Below are 17494 nucleotides of genomic sequence, written 5' to 3'. Positions count from 1 at the left end.
GTGGGCGAAGGTGAGTAACAATATTGACACGAAGAGTACCCAAAGTAAATATTAAAGATAAGTTAACATTGCAGGCACAGTAATGTTTAACAAAACCTGTTGGTTTGGATGGTTATTTCTTTTTTGATGCTTGTTGTTGTTGGTTTTTTTGTTTTTTCTTAGAGCATAAATCTTATCCATTCATCCAGAACTACTCTATGTTCAGGTATGTAATTAATATTGCAGCTGATATTCAGTTAAAAGTTTTCATAGCAACAAGACAGTGTATACTTATCTATTTATGGATTATGCTGTCGGGTTAATTTATCTGAGTCTTTCACAGCTTAAGTTGTAATGTTTGGGAAAAAAAAGAAAAAAGTTTAAAAATTCTAATATACCAGAAGCAATGAGTGCAAGTAATTAGTTTGCTATTATGATAATAGTATCAACTCAACTACCAGGACAGAGTCAAGACTGATAATGACATTTTAATGGAATATTGCTCCCAGTCTAAGCAAGAATAAATATTCTGCTGTGAAATGAAGCTGAAATTCTCCAACTGTTTATATAAAATTTATTGCTTCCTGCAACTGTAAGTAAATGAAAAACCTTTGTTGCACTTCTATGCTACTTAATATATGCCATCAAAGCTGTCATTTGTAATTCTCAATGTCATTGAATTAGTGATATAAGAGTAAAAGTCTATATAAGTGATAAGCCTTGCATTGCTTTATAAAACTAATTATATGCCCTTTATTAAATGTATCCTGAAGAACGATTTTATATTTTTTTAGGATGATTTGGATTTATCAGACTTTTTCTTTCATTTTCTTACTTGCTTCTGTTGAAAGTGGTAAGTGAATATATATATAATTCTTAAGATAGATACACAGAGCAGTACAGGTCTTCTAGAAGGGGAGTTAACTGTAGCCTAGTCACAAGAGCTGTCATGCTTCTGCTGTGTTGCACTCCAAGTTAAGTCTGGGTAACTCAGATGGCCCTGCTGCCTGTGACCAGGATCTTTCCAATGGGGTTTCACTGATGCTGCCCCTGCCACCTCCCCCGTGCTGTTGCCTCAGCCACAACCACGCTGGGGGAGTTTTCCCTGTCTGAGGCTGCATTCAGATGGTAACTGGGAAATCAGTGATGCTCAGTGCCCTGCACCCAACAGCAAGGTTAGCAGCTTTAGCAGCAGCTCACAAAAGGAGAATTTTGCAGTTGATGGTGGGCCCAGTAAGCAGGGAGATGCCCTGTGCTTCTCCTCTGACTTTCCTCTCGCCTGAATCCCTCCCAGCACAGGTCAGAGTTCTCTGAAGTTTGCAGCAGTGTGTGCTGCCTGCTGGAGCCTCGGCCCTTTCCCCAGGCAGCCTCACATGAGGACAGCAGCTGAGCTTCAGAGCCAACACCCCTCTTTATTTTCATTTTTTTAAATAAAAAAAGCTCAGCACCCTTCAGTCTTACTCACCCATTGCCTTTACTGATATTTAAAGTATCTGTGTACAACCTGCTTACCCTCATGCTTTAAAGAGCATTACCATAAGCATGAATAATTCCAGAACCAATTGTTTCATTGTAAATTATTTTTTAGAATGCTCTTGACATTCTGGAAAACTGGTGATTGTGTACATTTTTCAATGTCAGTCTGTGTTAATGATTTACCTCGTGCAGTTAGCAAGTCAAAAATTGCATTGCATTTCCCTGAAGTTGCCTGTGCTGATAGCTAAGACCTAACACTGGTTTATGTTCAGTGATGTATTAACTATTTCTCAGAGGGCAATTAGATAACTCAGCTTTTAGCAAAATCTGTTTGATTAATGAGGTATTATTTAAGGAAATTGTTTACATGCATTGAATTCTCAGCAAAACTAGAATCATGGCACATTTTGAGGCCTAGAAAACATGCTTTTATTCAGTATTCAGTACTGACATTTTTATGGACATAGTTTTACAGCATAAATGAAGGTTTCTTTGGTGTTAATTTATACTAAAAGAAGGTAAATAAAATAGAAAGTATGTGATACAGCAAATCATTGCAGTATTCTTTTGACTTTAGAATTCACTTAATATTCTAAGTAATAGAAAATGCTTTTCTCTTAATGACAGTTATGCAAAGAAAGAAAATACCAATTTTTAAAGAAAGATCTTGAATGTATATTAAATGTGGATGTTCATAGCCTACAAATTTTGTATTTACAAGAAACAAGCTTTTAAAAGGTATTAGCATATCTTGCACACATGTCTAATAATTTCTTCCTGTTTACTTTCTTCAGGATACATTCTATGTTTTACCCCTGTGCAGGAAACAAAGTTACCTAAGTATCTCTTATAATCACATTAATTAAAAAAATTGACTTGCGGTATTTTTAAAGCTGTAAAATCCAATATGATAGTTCCATTTGTTTTATTGTAAATAGCTTTTGGTACAGTACCGTAGTTCTAGAGTAACAAGTTAAGCAGCTAAACAAAATGTGTTCAGTTGGGCTTTCTTCTACCCTGTAAAAACAGTATTTCCTCTTTATCTTTTAGCTAAGAAAAAGCACTTTATCAGATAATATTTGCTACCCCTGAGAGGTCACCTTCAAGAGTAGGCCTGTCTGTAGAGTCAGGCCTCTTGTGTGTTTACCAAGAGATCTTATTAGCACCTTTGTTTTGAACGATGGGAAGACGCTGTTGTTTAGGGATGTTCACTGCAGGGCTCTGCAGCATGGGTGGGTTCTCTCAGAAGATGCTTCTGGTGCTCCTGAGGCCTGTCATGAGAAGGTCTCTCCTTTCTCTGCCATGCAAGTCTGCTCTGTGGCCCATCCTTCTGCTCAACCTTCTGCTTCAGCTCAAGCTTCCAGCGCCAGCATCGGGCACAAGGTGGGATCAGGGGGAGACATGCCAGGGAGATTTATTTCTGGTGGAGATTAAATTAGAGACTCTCAGTGGAACTGTGTTACTTACCTCCCTGACCCCCTTCTCCTGACAAAGGACCATCTGAGAGGCAGTGACAAAGAGGTTCAGTGACTTCACCCTCTCCTAGTGAACAGTGTGCGCTCCCATCCCTAATAATTAACCTATTTTGTTACTCTGTGTCAGAATGTGTGACTCAGATCTATGAAATACATACTTCCAAGGAGGAGACCTCACCACGGTTTTTACACCAAATGCCAATTATTGCCAGGTGGTGTGTACTTATCATCCTACCTGTCTGCTTTTCACCTATTTGCCAGTGGGGTGGACTAAAGATCCTGCAAAAAGGTAAAATGTTCATGTTTCTGTGGCTTTTGCTGGTCTCTTATGCTAATTTTAGGAAAACTACAGGTTTTCTATGTAAAGCAATGTCAAGTATCTTTAAAACCAGTGATCTAAAGAGAATATTGTTTAAATTTAAAGATAATGTGGTAATGCTTAATCTTTCACACCCACATACCAGCCCTTTCAAGGAGATGGAACTGACTGTGCCACATATTTGTTGTTGAGGAGCAATGCAAGCAGTTTCACATCTCCAATGGTCCCCTCCACTGTCCCCCATCCTCTCTCTTTCCCATATTTTTCTCCTATATAAGAGCTTCAGGAGCCTGAGAGGTTTGAGGTTCTTGTCCCTCTCTATGTACAGTGTAATTTCTGTCCTCCAAACCTTGGCTCTGCTTCTTCCTTTAGTGAGACTTCTTGGAGCTCCTATATCACTGAGTGAGCTCATCTGTCCCCAGTGCCAATGAAGCAGACACAGCTTTACCCTGCCTTTTCTCCATGTTGCACATGTTGTTCTAAATTTTAATGTTGTGGGATATTGGACAGCTTTGCATTTCACCCCAGAAGCAATCAAAAGTCTGTGTTGCACTGCAAAAGCTGTGAGTTGCTGCATTTTAAAACACAGGTTTTCCTGCTACTTAAAAGACAGTGATACAGAAATGCTGGCCAAAAGTGGGTATGGAAGGAGCCTGTTTCCGGAACATTCCTTAAAACAGTGTGACATCCAAATTAGTGGTAAGACACATTTTTTCACATGTATGCATTTATGCTTTGTATCATGTTAACAGATGTTGGAGAATTAGCATCTTGAGAACAGTAACAGAATCAGGGAAGCAGCCAAGCAGTGGTTTGTTTGGTTTTTGCCAGATCTTTTTCAAACACATCTTACAAGACCTCCCACTGGTTTCACCCTTCACACCCAACTATCCACCAGCCCTCACTGATGTTCCCAGAGGAGGCAACAGGGAAAGGACACTCCTCCAGTCACTACTTTGGTGTCTACTGGCAGATAGGAGCACATGCCTTAACTGGTAGCTCCAGTTCTAAAGATTAATTAATTTACTGCTACAGTTCCACTCCCAGCAACCTGCTCACATGGTATGTGTGACCCTGCTTTACAACTCTGTGGAGCAGATGCCCAGCAAAGCAGAAGGGCACTGTCACAACGTGACTGCTATGTCATGTTGCTACCATCATGACTCTCTGTAAGAGTTCATCAGCAGCTCCGTTTTTAGTGTATGTTTGCTGTGCAGTGAGTCTTTGTGTCAGCATGGCTATTGAAAAAGAAGTGTGAGTTATCAGCAGACCTATTTAAAATCCTATTAAATGTTTTTTTTTAAATGTTTTAAACTCATATCTGATGTCATCAAGAGATCAGCTTGAAGCATCACATGATACTGCAGGAAAACAGAATAAGGCAAAATAATTCACTTCCTGACTTTGAGGAGAAATTGTGTCTTTTGTGAATTTCTGGCTAATTCATTAGTTTTATTGATACACCACCTCAATAAGAGCTTATTGAGGGTCTTACTATATGCAAGTTCTCCATTGCAGATATTGACAAATAACTTGTGTTTGCTTTTGATTGCCACTTGGCTTTCAGAGCAGTCGGAGCAGGACTTTTAAATGCTCTTCCCCTGCCAACTCCTTTTACGTTTATATTCTGAGTAGCTTTGTCCCAGGAAAACATTTCAGGGAGATGTTACTTTCATGCTATATGGGACTGCTTGGTACTGAAACTACTCTAGAATTAGACTAACATCACTGAAATGAAAACCTAACCATATACATTTAAAAATCCCACCAATGACTGACTCATGTTCTTTGAAGAGACCCCACTGACCATGAGGCAAACCCTGCATCCCTCATGGGGGATAGCTCGCTCAAACCCCACAGTCACCGTTCTCCCTCTGTGAAATGTAAATTAAATCTTCTAACTTGAATGGGAGGTGTCTTTTGCTTATGAGGACAGATTTTGCCTTTCAAGCCACTCTGTGAGAATGTTTCAGTATGAATCATGAGGTCTTGCTTTAATGATGATCATGTTCTCGGCTATAGAGGTCAGAGCTCCTCCTTTATGTAGGCACAGGTACTGTCAAAGGTATTTCTGATTTTGTTACTGGAAGTATATGTGCAGTATGATGTAACTGAATGTGGAATCTAGATTACGAGGGCTGTGTCATACAATGTCTTCTCTTTTGAGCAACTTGGGTGTGAGGTGGGGAAAAGAATCCAAGCATGTTTTCAGAACTTCATCTCTCTTTTTCACAGCTTGCAGCCCAGATGTTCACATAGGACTGGATATGGAAGGGGAAATTTATGATTATTACTGTGGCTGACAGCTATCAACATGTGCCAGAAAAGGTGTACTAATGACAAGCATTGCCATTTTTTTACCATATGCCTCAGAAATGTTTCACAATGCAAGCTTTTGGTAAATACAGTTTGATATCTTTCCATGGAGAGTACTGTGCTTAAGTAGAATAAATCTCAGAGCAGTCTAAGGTGTGAGAACTAACTCAGTGAAATAATTTTTCCTTGAACTTGTCATCCTTTCAATGTTTTATTCAAACTTAGAGATAGAAAAATGTCAGTAGTAAATTGGTTTTCATTTTTCCATCAGTGAGAAAGATAAGGCTTGATTATCATTAGCACTGAAAAGATTAAAATACTCTGAAGATATTGAAATGCAAATTATACTGGCAGGTGGGCAACATTACTGTTTTGTTAAATCTTGCTCTGCTTATTGCTCCTAAAGTAGCATCATCAGAGCAGCTAGAGAAATCCTTTTATTTTTATCAGGCCTATTTTTGAGCCATTAATCTGCTCAATTTTACAAGTTAAGCAACATTCTGACAGTCCTATTCCTCATTTAAAGATTGTTCTGGAGATTGGAGATTGCTCTGGCTCATGGCCAGAACATGCACCATGGTAGGAATTATTGGGCCAGGATGGTGTAGACCAAAGAAAATGGCCTGTTCTCTTACCACTTTCTTTATTCTCTGTCACTCAGTAAAAAATGCTTCTTGAAACATACCAGTGTAGGAACTCCAACCAGCATAAGGGTCCTTGATGGGGTTGTGTCTGGATTCTCTTTAAAGCCATGCCAGCTTTCTGAAATAGGTAACTATTTAAAATCTCTGATTCAGTTTAGTTTTAAGAGTTATGGATGATGAGGTGCAGTCTATCCATGACATATAAAAGTTTCATTATGTAAAATAATTCAAATATAAACTTATTCTTGAAAATCTTGTTAGTACTCTCAGGCACAAAGGAGGTCAGATATTTTTTAATTTTTCCATTTTATCTTTTGTCTCACAAAAACATTTACCCTCTTTGAAGATCTAAAAGAATTCTTTCATAAGGTTAGCTTGATGAAATTGAATTCTATCTTTATAGTGTGGATACAAAATTAAAGATAAAAGCCCATCAAAGGTCAAAGATCAGGAGGAATATAAAGCTTTCTAACTTCTGTTTGTATACTCTGTAAGCACTTAGAAATTTTAATGAAGACCTGCAGCCTTCTAATACAACTAGCTAAGAGGAAGGGATGTATTCTGTGTTGTGGATGATTTGTGTTGAAAGCAGTGTTTGTGCTTCTTTTTGCAGTCATTACTCAGGCAAAACTCTCAAGAGTGCAAGATCAAACACTTTGTATTACACCTTCTTATTCCCAATTGAAACATCTTTGAATTGTTTTTTTTTCTCTGTGGGTTTTTTTTTCCCTTTTTTAAATCTACCCCATCCTGTGCAGTGTTTTTCCCTTCTTAGTAGTGATAATGTTCTTGGTGCTTCCATATAGCCCTATTTTAGCTCACAGATACTCTCGTATGCCCGTTGGCACACATTCTGTAGAGATTTTGCACCTTTTTTTTTTTTCCTCTGTATCAATATATTTTCTTCAGCCTCTGCTAGTCCTACTGAAAGAATAAGCTTTGGAAGGCTATTGAAAAAGAAGTTGTGTTCAGATCTGTATGATAAAGTCACTTAAAGAATAATGAAGGGTAATAAAAAATAGGAAAGGAAGAAAAATTTCTACAGAGAATAAACCAATTATAGCTGTTTCCTCACAATGTGTATGAAAAAGAATGGAGGCAGGATTATTTTTTCCAATCCAGCATTAAGATTTACTAGAAAGACAGATATTTATTGTCCAAATGAAATCACAGTATTCAGAAGGGTCCTGCTCCCAGATCTTGAGAAGAATCAGGGCACTGTACCATATGTATAAACTATACATTTTTAATAAAAAAAAAAAATATTAAAAGCCATTTGAGACTTTTATCAGACATTTACACTTTATGACATGTTAACACACATGGCAGTACAGATACATCACAAATCAAACCAGAATTTCTGAAACAACTTGGATGTCACCCTTGTTCCCTGTCTATCCTTGCTTTCTGTGTCTTGTGAGAAAGGCAAGAGGAGAGAAAAGAAATAAATCATGGATCATAAAAGCCTAGACAGTACTAATGGATAAAAGAGGTCATCTAAGAGGGTTATCTGTCCTAATCCAAGACAGATCAATTATACCTGTCCAGACAGAGATTTGCCAAATGTAGTCATTAAAGTCAGTACCACCTGTGCCTTGTTGTGTTGGTGAACATACGAAATGTGTTTATTATAATGTTTGTTCTAGGTTTTCTATGACTGTATTCAGATACAATGTAATCCTACATTGTATATGTTCCAGTGTAATACTTTAAAAAATAGAGGCATTCCTGTCAAAGTTTTTTGAAATCACAGGCAACCAAAAGCCAGATTGAACCAAGAAAAACTGAGATTGCTTCAGTTAGAGTCTAAGACCACTGAAAATACCAATATTAAACAGACTTCTCTCTTCCTGTTCTACTGTTCCCTCTCCCCTCTGCTCAGTAATGCTAATACTGTTGACCCATTCTAACTGCAGCCTTTTTCACAAGAAGAGAGGAAAAAAGAAAGAAAGATTAGCACTTTTAGCCTTTCTTGTGCCCTTTGCCATTAACTTTCTTTCTCCCATTAGCCAAACTTAAACTCCTTTCTTAATACAATTGAATGCTATTCAATATTTTTCTTTCAGTAATTTATCCCTTCTGATTTGGCCTTTTATTTTGTGCTTTGCCTTTCTGACTTTGTCTTCATGCACACGTGCTATTGCATATCCATAACCAAAATGTCTGTATTCCTGCCTTTTGCCTAGATTAATATTATTTATTCCTAACATTAGAATTTGTACACTGATCTCCACTATTACTAATTTAAAGCCTTCCATTCTGGATTAGCAAGGTTCTGTGTTCTATATGTCACTTCTTATACCAAAATTCTACCTGCTCTTAATCCTCTCCATGAATTTGCAGACTTAGAAATGTTCTTGCAACATATTTTTTGATTTATATGTGTTGTTATATTTCTAGCCTATCTGTCACAAAGGAAGAAAAATAGGAATAAGAATAAAAATTATTCACCCTTAAACTTTAGCATTATGATGAAATAATAAAATCCTCAGAATTTTTACATTTTGTTCTTATTTTATACAGATTGTCAAATGGACATTTTTGAAGATCAAGAATTCTCAGGAACGAATATTACAAGTTTTTTCACTCCCGATATCTCTGTCTGCCAAACTATTTGTACATATTTTCCAAAGTGCTTGTTCTTTACATTCTTTACCAAGGAATGGCAAATAGAATCCCAAAGGTGACTACGACACTAACTAACTAATTCTTTATGTAGTCTTTTTTATTTCTAAAGACCACACAGGGTTTTTTTTAACCACTATTTTCTGATACATTATATATTGTATATTTTTGTTAAAAGGCTATTTTCAGTAAAGCAGAGCTTTTTATGGTTTGAATTCCTAAGTCTAGAATTTCCTGTGAGCATTTCATCTGTTCTCTAGTGAAATCAGGCATTTTGTCTTGCAGCTGTATGTCTGCTGTCAACCTGAAAAGAATTGTAGACATCAAAGAGAGAGTCAGCCTCCAGATTGCTTTAAAGACCTAAAGCTGAATTTCATTAAGTTATTAAGAGTAATTGGTTTTCCTAGCAGTATTAAGTTATTTACTTGAAAAGATTTTCCATGAAGTTAACAGGTTTAAAAATGTTTCTATTGAGTTTCTTTCCTTCAGACTTGGTAGAGAGAGAATCATTAAAAATCTGCATTCCACACAGAAGAATAAAGTTTCAAGGGAATTTCAGGGAGAAGCAAAGATGAGATGATCTGTATTATCTGAAGTAACCTCTTCTAAATATACCTAAATAGTGTACAACCTTTAGCAGTATAGTCACATGTCATTTCACAAAACGACAAATTTACTAGTGAATTCAATGAAGTTTTGTGAACTAATGAACTTTAGTGAACGTGTTTTCACATGAAATACTTTCACAAGTTGAGACCTGGGAGAGAAAACACATTTAAGGAAGAACCTTCCCTTACCACTACCTAAACAATCTATTTCAGGATGTGAGAACAGATGTAGTTATTGTAAAAAAAAAATTTAATTTTAGAAATCTTTGCCTTTTGAAGACATCAACAAGTGGGATACCAGAGGCACTTGTATCACAAGAAAATGCTGTATCAGGCTTTGGTCTCCTAAACTGCAGAAGATCCTTTCCGGGTAAACAATAAATTACAATTCAAATGCTAATTTTGAATAAATCAAATCAATAGACTTCCTGACGCTTGGAATGCACTCATTTTTACAGCCTGCAATTCTCGCATTTACGTGCATATGGATTTTTTGGGACATGAACTCAATGTCACTTACGCCAAAGGACATAGGGCCTGTCAGCAGCTTTGCACAGACATGATCCGCTGCCAATTTTTTACCTACTTTCCACTCCAAGATTCATGCAATGAGGAAAGGTGAGACATATTTTCTAAAATGTTCAAATTACTGCCTTGGTGAAGGAGTATTGTGTGTTCTTCATTAAAAAAAAAAAAAAAAAAAAAAAAAAAAGTACAAACAAAATATTTATATAAATTTATTGCCAGAAAGTGTGAGTGCCACCTAAGAATGTCCTCAAATGGATCTCCAGTGAAAATAGTACACGGTCCAGGAAGAATCTCTGGATACTCACTAAGACTATGTAAAAAAAAAGCCAGTACTGGTAAGTAAAATCTCTTTCATGTAAAAAAGGGCTTAAGTGACTCCAGTAGAGTTTTTCTTTATTATTATTTGGTCGTATTGCATTGGTTGCCCTGTCACAATGGGTCACCTTGTGAAGTTAAAGAATGTTCTGACAAAGTGAAGACAGACAGGTCTGCAAGTTGTAAACACCAACAATAACACTGTAAACTTGGTTTTCATAAACTTCATTATCATATATCATAAAAGGTTTGTAATGGATCGGGTATCACTTTCTTTGAAATAGGTAAGTCCCTATTCAGTGTCCAGCAGTAGTGTCATCTGCATTTTTCACTGGTGAGTGCAAATTATCTCTAAGCACAGTTTTAAATTATTTCTGCAGTGTGCATGCAGCAGGAACTATTCGAATTATTGGAGGGACAGACTCCTCCCCTGGGGAATGGCCCTGGCAGGTCAGCTTGCATGTGAAGCTGTCTCGCCGGAGACACCTCTGCGGGGGCTCTATCATCAGCAGCCTCTGGATTCTTACAGCTGCTCACTGTGTCATCAGGTGAGGCCTGAATGGACAGGTACAAATAAAACCAAAAATTTCATCCAGTGTGTGAGGTAAGTTGAGATCCACCTTTCAGAAAAATAAAAATGAGTACTAGAACAAAAGAAGCTCTTTTATGTAGCTTCTGTGGTAGACCTCATATCCTTAATGTAACTGGAACTCCGTACACAGTAACACAGCACTGTCCTACTGATGATAAAGTATTTGCATACATCTGGAAGACTAAATTATAAAGCAGATACCAAGATAGATGACATTCTCAGGCAATATAAGCTTTTTCTTACTGTAATACTGTACCTTCTATCAAGGAAAATCTGTTTCAAAGAACTTCAAAGAATGTATCTCAGAGGTCTTTCTGTCAAACTTGAATTTAATAAGACTAGTTGGTATTTAGTAATAGAAATTATTCAGATATATTTGGAAAGCTTAATTAAGACAAGTTTTGCATCTTCTCTATTGCATGTGCCAAAACTTCTATGTTGTGATCATGGTAGAATATCACAGTGAAATATCCTGTAAACTTACTCAAAGTGAGGTTGAAATAATAAAGATTAACTGGAATTTTTCATATAGGCCCATGAAATTACATGCTCTAATCAGTATGACACACGGCTAGTGTCATTTCCCTAACAAGTAAGTGTCAGAATAGGCTCTGCTTGAGCTTATATTCCCAACCCTATTTTAATTTGTAGAAAAGATGTTGTGTTGGAATGGATGGAAAGAATTTCACTTTCTACTTTGGGGTATATACATATTAAAAAAAAAAAAAAAGAGAGAGAATAAGAGAGGGCAGAAGGTAGAGGAGGATGAAGAAGGTAGGAAGTCTGATCTGAACATTTAGGAAAGAGAAAACTGACGTAGGGATGAAAATATGAATAGGGAAAGGAACAGGTAGAAGAAGACATGACGGAAACAGACAAATCTAACAGTTCACTGTACACTCAGTCTTTATACAACTTCTAAATCAGTGCATATCTTTTGCCACAGATTTATTGTTTTTCTTTTTCCCTCAGCCTTGAGAATCCCAACATTTGGCGTGTTTATGCTGGTATTTTAAAACAATCAGAAATAAATGAGGATACACCCTTCTTCAAGGTGGAAGAGATTATTGTTCACCCTCAGTATAAATATGCACAGACTGGATATGACATTGCTTTATTGAAACTTGATAAGCCTATGAATTTCACTGGTATGTGGTGTTTTTCGGAGGAAATTCTGAAAATGTTCAGACACACAGGCACTGCTCCTTTAATTGCTGTTACTTGGGATCTTATTTAGAGGTAAATCTTATTAGAGGAGAATTTGAAAAGAAACTGGGTGGAATGTGAGAGTAATATAGCAAGGAAGACAGAATAACATGGAGGCTATCATGAGGGGTCACATATGTGCCCACAAAACCTCAATGTTGCAATTGGTCTCTGCTGGTCAGACTAATATTTTAATCATATTTAGATCTTCAACTACCTATTTGCCTGCCATCAAAAGAAGACACTAATGTACTTTATAATGACTGCTGGATAACTGGATGGGTACAGTAAAGAAAAAGTACACAAAAATATTCAAACAGTGAGTTCTGTATTTGGCAAAATTCAGGTAGTTAAAAATCCCAACATCTCCCCCTCTAAAAAATAAAAAAAAAAACCAACAAAAAACCCCCATAAACTAAAATAAAGAAAAAAAAGAACCCCCTTTTCTTTTTAATAGAAAATTCCACTATGCTCTTGTCTACAATATTGCTATCTGGTCAGCACTTTAATGTAATGTAATTCCTAACTTCTAGTAAGACATCATAAAGCATATAAGGAAGATGTAATAACCCATGCTCTGAGACAAAATTTAGATTTTCTAAATTGCTTGATACAATAATTTGAAATCTGTAAGAATGAAATCTTAAAAATATCCTGTACAGCAATCAAATTTTTTTCTTAAAGTATTTCTGGACAGATTCTAGCTTAGTCTGTTTGCAAAAACAGTACATATCCTCCTTTTCATGCTCTCAGCTGAAAAAAGACAACTGGCCTAACACTCAACTGTGACGTTTTGAATTATAGTATGCACAGAACCCAGGTTTTGGGTTTTTTTATGTGGTTGTATTCATATGACTTTAGAAACTGGAGACTGAAGTATGTTGCTTTTATGATTCTGAAGACTGATCATAAAAAATGCCACTGGCTTTTGTGTTTTGATAGCAGGTGGGATTTAAACTCCTCTGATTTGTATGGATGTAGACCAAATACTTGTAAATTATCAAAGTCTGTTTTTACATGCATTTATTCATTTATATTTTATGTGTAGTATTGTGTGTGTGTGTATATACATAATAATATATATACATACACACGCACCTAATTTAAACAGCATTTTTCCTTCATACACCTTCAATTTTCAGGTTAGAGTTCAATGTGAAATCTAAAAAGTTTAGGCATATTGGGCTGATTTCTTCTGTTGATTTCCACTAAAAGGATGCTCTCAAATACTGTTATTTACCTTACGTGCAAATTTCTCCATCCTGTAAACTTCTAGGGCATGGAGCAGCACAGATTTGGCAGCTGGAAGGTTCCAAATCTATTGTAAGACATGACTAAGAAATACTTGTTAATAACCCAAAGCAACATTCTTAATGGGCATTCATGTTCCAAAGGTCGTACTAACAGCTATAGTACAAGTATACATTGCAAATTACAAGGGAGTTTTGAAGCTGGCCCAGTCATGAGACCTGGAATGGCATCATAAAAACATTCAAAATAGCAGACAATTCAGATTGCTTACTAATACAAAAAAAGAAAAAGCAGTGTCATTAACATTTAAAATCACTCCAAAAGCAGTGGCCTCGTTGTCATATTACTCTATGGGCATTTCTAGAAACTAATTTTAACTTTATTACCTATAAGCAAATATTCTCTGTTCATACCACCTATTACATAGGTCGTGTAGGAGATATTCTTCAGAAGGCTACTGTTCCCCTCATGTCAAAAGAAGAATGCCAGGCAAGGTACCGGAAGCACAGAATAGGTGACAAAGTGATCTGTGCTGGATACGATGAAGGTGGAAGGGATGCTTGTAAGGTAATGAAAAGAACTAGGATATAGCAATATGCTCCAAACATTCATTCAAATGTGTAACTGAATTCTGTATTTCTAAATTGCAGTTAGAAAAATATGGTTATTAATAGAGCAGTTGATTAACTTGTCACTTTGTGTGTCAAAAGCACTGTAAACCAGGTATATACAAAGTATTTCTTATTATGTGCCACTGAAATCTTTAGGGATTGGCTCCCTGGATAAGAAACTCGGAGTGTGTGTATATATAAATAAGCATATATTTTGGGAATAAATCAGTATTCCTTCAGAGTATCAGAAATCCAAAGAGAGCAAGTATAGCATCTCAAAGTATTTCTCAAAAACCCATATATTCTATGTGATGATTTTATTTCTTGACATGAAATACAGTATAAGTAAGCCTATTTTAGAGTATTCACTGGGTACAAACCAGAAGGGACACTGCTAACAATACTACTAAAATGCAAGGGGAATGGAAGGCAAACAGGTGAGCAGACTGGCGTGTTCATTGTTAAGAGCTGAAAATGTCACAACAGTGAGACAAATTATCTGTTTTTGTGTAAACTCATACACTTTCATTAATTTACATATTTGAAGCTAATTTATGCAAGAAGAAAATACTATGAATAATAAGATTGAATTTTCTATAACATACAGTATTTTCACTTTAAGCACTTACCAGTTACAATTTTATGTTAAAAAAATTTCTGTTACTATGATCAGTATTGAGTAATAAGGAAGAAAAATACTTGGAGCTGGGAAGTAATTTTTCCTCTATGCAAATTAAGCTTTCTTTATCTGATACAGTGTACCAGAAAGATGCCATTTTATAAAAAATAACATATTTACTGTTGTCTCAGCTATTCATAACAAATACAGTAAAGAATCTTATGTTCAGAAAGATCAGTTAGGAATAGGAAAATAAAAAAGAAAGGAGTTTTATCCTGAGGGTGGTGGGGTCACTGAAACATCATAGGCCACATCAATAACTGAGGTTTGCATGCTAAAAGCAAGATCATCAGAGAAAATATTGGCAAATTTACTGTTTTTCTCACTTGCACATGTAGCCTTCACTGAGTTTTAAACCAGTGAATATAGACCAATAGAAAAAAACTCCCCAAAACAGTAGTTCTGAGCTTTCATAGTAAGTGGAAATCATTTGCAATGACTGTAAAATATTTACAAGTCAATTTACTTGAAAACCAGAAAATTTTCCTCACTACTCTCTTAATTACCCTTAGGTGAAAGTTATTTAAGTCTAGGGAGTTATGCTGGCATTAAGGCTGAATAATGCTGGGTTTAATCCAGGCACTTTTTTTACTGATGTGGGCTCTTCATTGCATGCTCTGTCTTTTCTCCTGTGACCCAGGGAGATTCAGGAGGCCGCTATCATGCAAGCACGAGGAGGTGTGGTACCTGGTGGCATCACCAGCTGGGGTAAGGGCGCTCGCCCCCCAGGCAGCCAGGTGTCTACACAAAAGTTGCTGAATACTCCAGGACGGATTCTAAAAAGAACTAGCAAAATAAACAAATACCAAAAATCTACCGTACTAGCATGAGAGTAACCTGCTGTCTCAAAGTGACGTCGTGAAATAATAACCCTAGGAGCAATGGGATGAAGTGTAGTAGCACTTTTTAAATGCTGTTTCTGTTAGCCTGTAATGCAATAAGACTTGATTAAAAAAAAAACAGGAGAAAAGCAGGAATGAGTGACATTTGCTATGACTAAATAAAAAGCCATAATACAAATAAACCCCGTGGTCACTGATTTGGCAGAGAAAAAAAAAAATGTCTGAACCATTGACTTCTTCTGTTCTTGCTAGCATAAAATGCAAATGGATGATGCTGGAGGGAGTGTATGGACCTCTGGAACTGCTTCTGACTTCTGAGGTTTGGACACAGCAATGAAGAGTTCTTTCCCTTGTCGCCATTGGGTTGAAATGGGCCAACCAGTTAGAAAATTGCTGAGGGGCTTGGGTAAGGAAGCTTAGGAAGGGAGAGCCTAGATAGTTGTATAAACTTTTTCCTCAGGGAATTAGCTGAAAAAATGTTGGTACTGAGCTAAAGAACAAAACCAGAGGCCTCAGCAAGTTTTTTGGTAACAATTTTCCAAGTGGTAACAGCGCTGTCTTTCACTTACATTATTCTAATTTTAGTGGAAAGTTTTGTGATGGATTGATAATGTGGGTCTAATTCCCTTGAAGCAGACTATCCAAAAAGTCAATAAAAGATTAATCCCTTTAGATAAATTTATGTCATTGATTTTTAACACAATATATTTTTATTTTCCAGATCCCTAACCCTCTTGATTAAAGGAACTGCTTTCTTCTTTTCCTTTACCTCCTTTTTTTCTTTTCTCCTTATTTTGTGTCAGGTAGCAAATGCACTTCATGGCCAAAATTAACAGTAATGTGAGAAGCAGAACTAAAAGCTTTATTGCTTTCCCATAGTGAGAGGGAGCATTTCACACTGAATGAGAAAGACAGGCGCAGGACTTAGCACTGTCTTTGCCAAACTTCATCAGCTCTTTTCCAATCATCACAGTTACCTTAATTGCTGGAATGTGTTCTGGAGGGCTACTCATAACTGCCACACACACACACTGTATGTTGTGGAGGTGAACAGCAGGACTGGCTTTACAAGTAAATAAGGTCATAGTGTTAGAAATGAAACGCCAAATTCTGGGAGAAAACAATCAAGCTGCTAAAAATTACTTCTGCATTAATTTTTTTTATGCTTTATTTGTAAATAACACCCTGGAAAAATACAGTTCCACAACTAAAAGCTTACAGACAGTTGTATCTCTGGGTAAGTGTCCAAAGAGCTTTTCAAGGTGTGCAGTGTTAAATGACTGTAGCCAACACACCTGAAATTCCAAATCTGTATTCAAAGGCAGGGTTGTTTGGTTTTGTCTGTTTTTAAAGAATCGAAATGCAAAGCAGATATGAAAATGGTTCAAATGTAACAGGAGGAGAGAGGGAATGGTGCTGCTGCAGGCACATCTTGGGAAAGAAGTGTGCTGCCTTCCATAGTGGGCTCCCAGGAATGTGATCTGTCAACACTGGTGGTGCACAGTGCAATCTCCTGCTTTGGGAGTCCCCCACGCAGGCTCCTCAGGGAGCCACAAGTGACGTCTGGCATGTGGTGAGGGGGTTGGATCAAGGAGGAGAGGGAAAGCACATCACTGTACTGGGAATGAATATCACTCTACTGGGATTTTTTGCCAACACTGCAGAAGCAGAATAGGAGATAAAGGTGGGGGCTGATGTCTTTTTCATGCTCTGCTCTACAAACGCTCTAAATATCAGCACATCTCAGACATGGTGTCAAGAACTGAGAGACTTAAGTAAGGGCCTGAGAAAGAGTAGGAAAAAATAGAAAATGAAAAAAACCCAGAAAGTTTCCTGGCATTCAAATGTGGTTCATGTCCTCATGGGGAAAGAATGAAGACAGCTGGAAAAGAGCTGCTGAAGAAACAAAGGAATTGCTTCAGGATGAAAACAGACTGGAACTCTCTAAGAAGGATCATCTTGAGACCACCCAAAATAACTCTCTGTCTATACACCAGCTGGGTATTTGCTAAAGAGCATACACAATGT

At 36.9% G+C, this 17494-nt stretch overlaps 1 protein-coding gene across 1 annotated transcript; it reads left to right on the top strand.

Moving 5' to 3' along the window:
• Positions 1–136: 136 nt before the first annotated feature.
• Positions 137–16045, top strand: LOC103526735 (coagulation factor XI). The gene is given in 23 exon segments (XM_030450211.1): positions 137–205; positions 774–832; positions 3058–3075; positions 3078–3219; positions 3839–3948; positions 5485–5537; positions 5539–5562; positions 5564–5611; positions 5613–5647; positions 6227–6336; positions 8733–8892; positions 9703–9812; positions 9901–10060; positions 10190–10305; positions 10647–10833; positions 11850–12025; positions 12289–12382; positions 13760–13901; positions 15265–15274; positions 15277–15312; positions 15315–15338; positions 15341–15413; positions 15445–16045. Coding segments are annotated over 23 exon segments (1896 nt in total). The 5' UTR covers positions 137–197; the 3' UTR covers positions 15446–16045.
• Positions 16046–17494: the final 1449 nt, after the last annotated feature.

This window comes from Calypte anna, chromosome 4A (assembly GCF_003957555.1).
Source record: "Calypte anna isolate BGI_N300 chromosome 4A, bCalAnn1_v1.p, whole genome shotgun sequence".
Lineage (NCBI taxonomy): Eukaryota > Metazoa > Chordata > Aves > Apodiformes > Trochilidae > Calypte > Calypte anna.
This window is presented reverse-complemented; position numbering and strand designations above follow the sequence as displayed.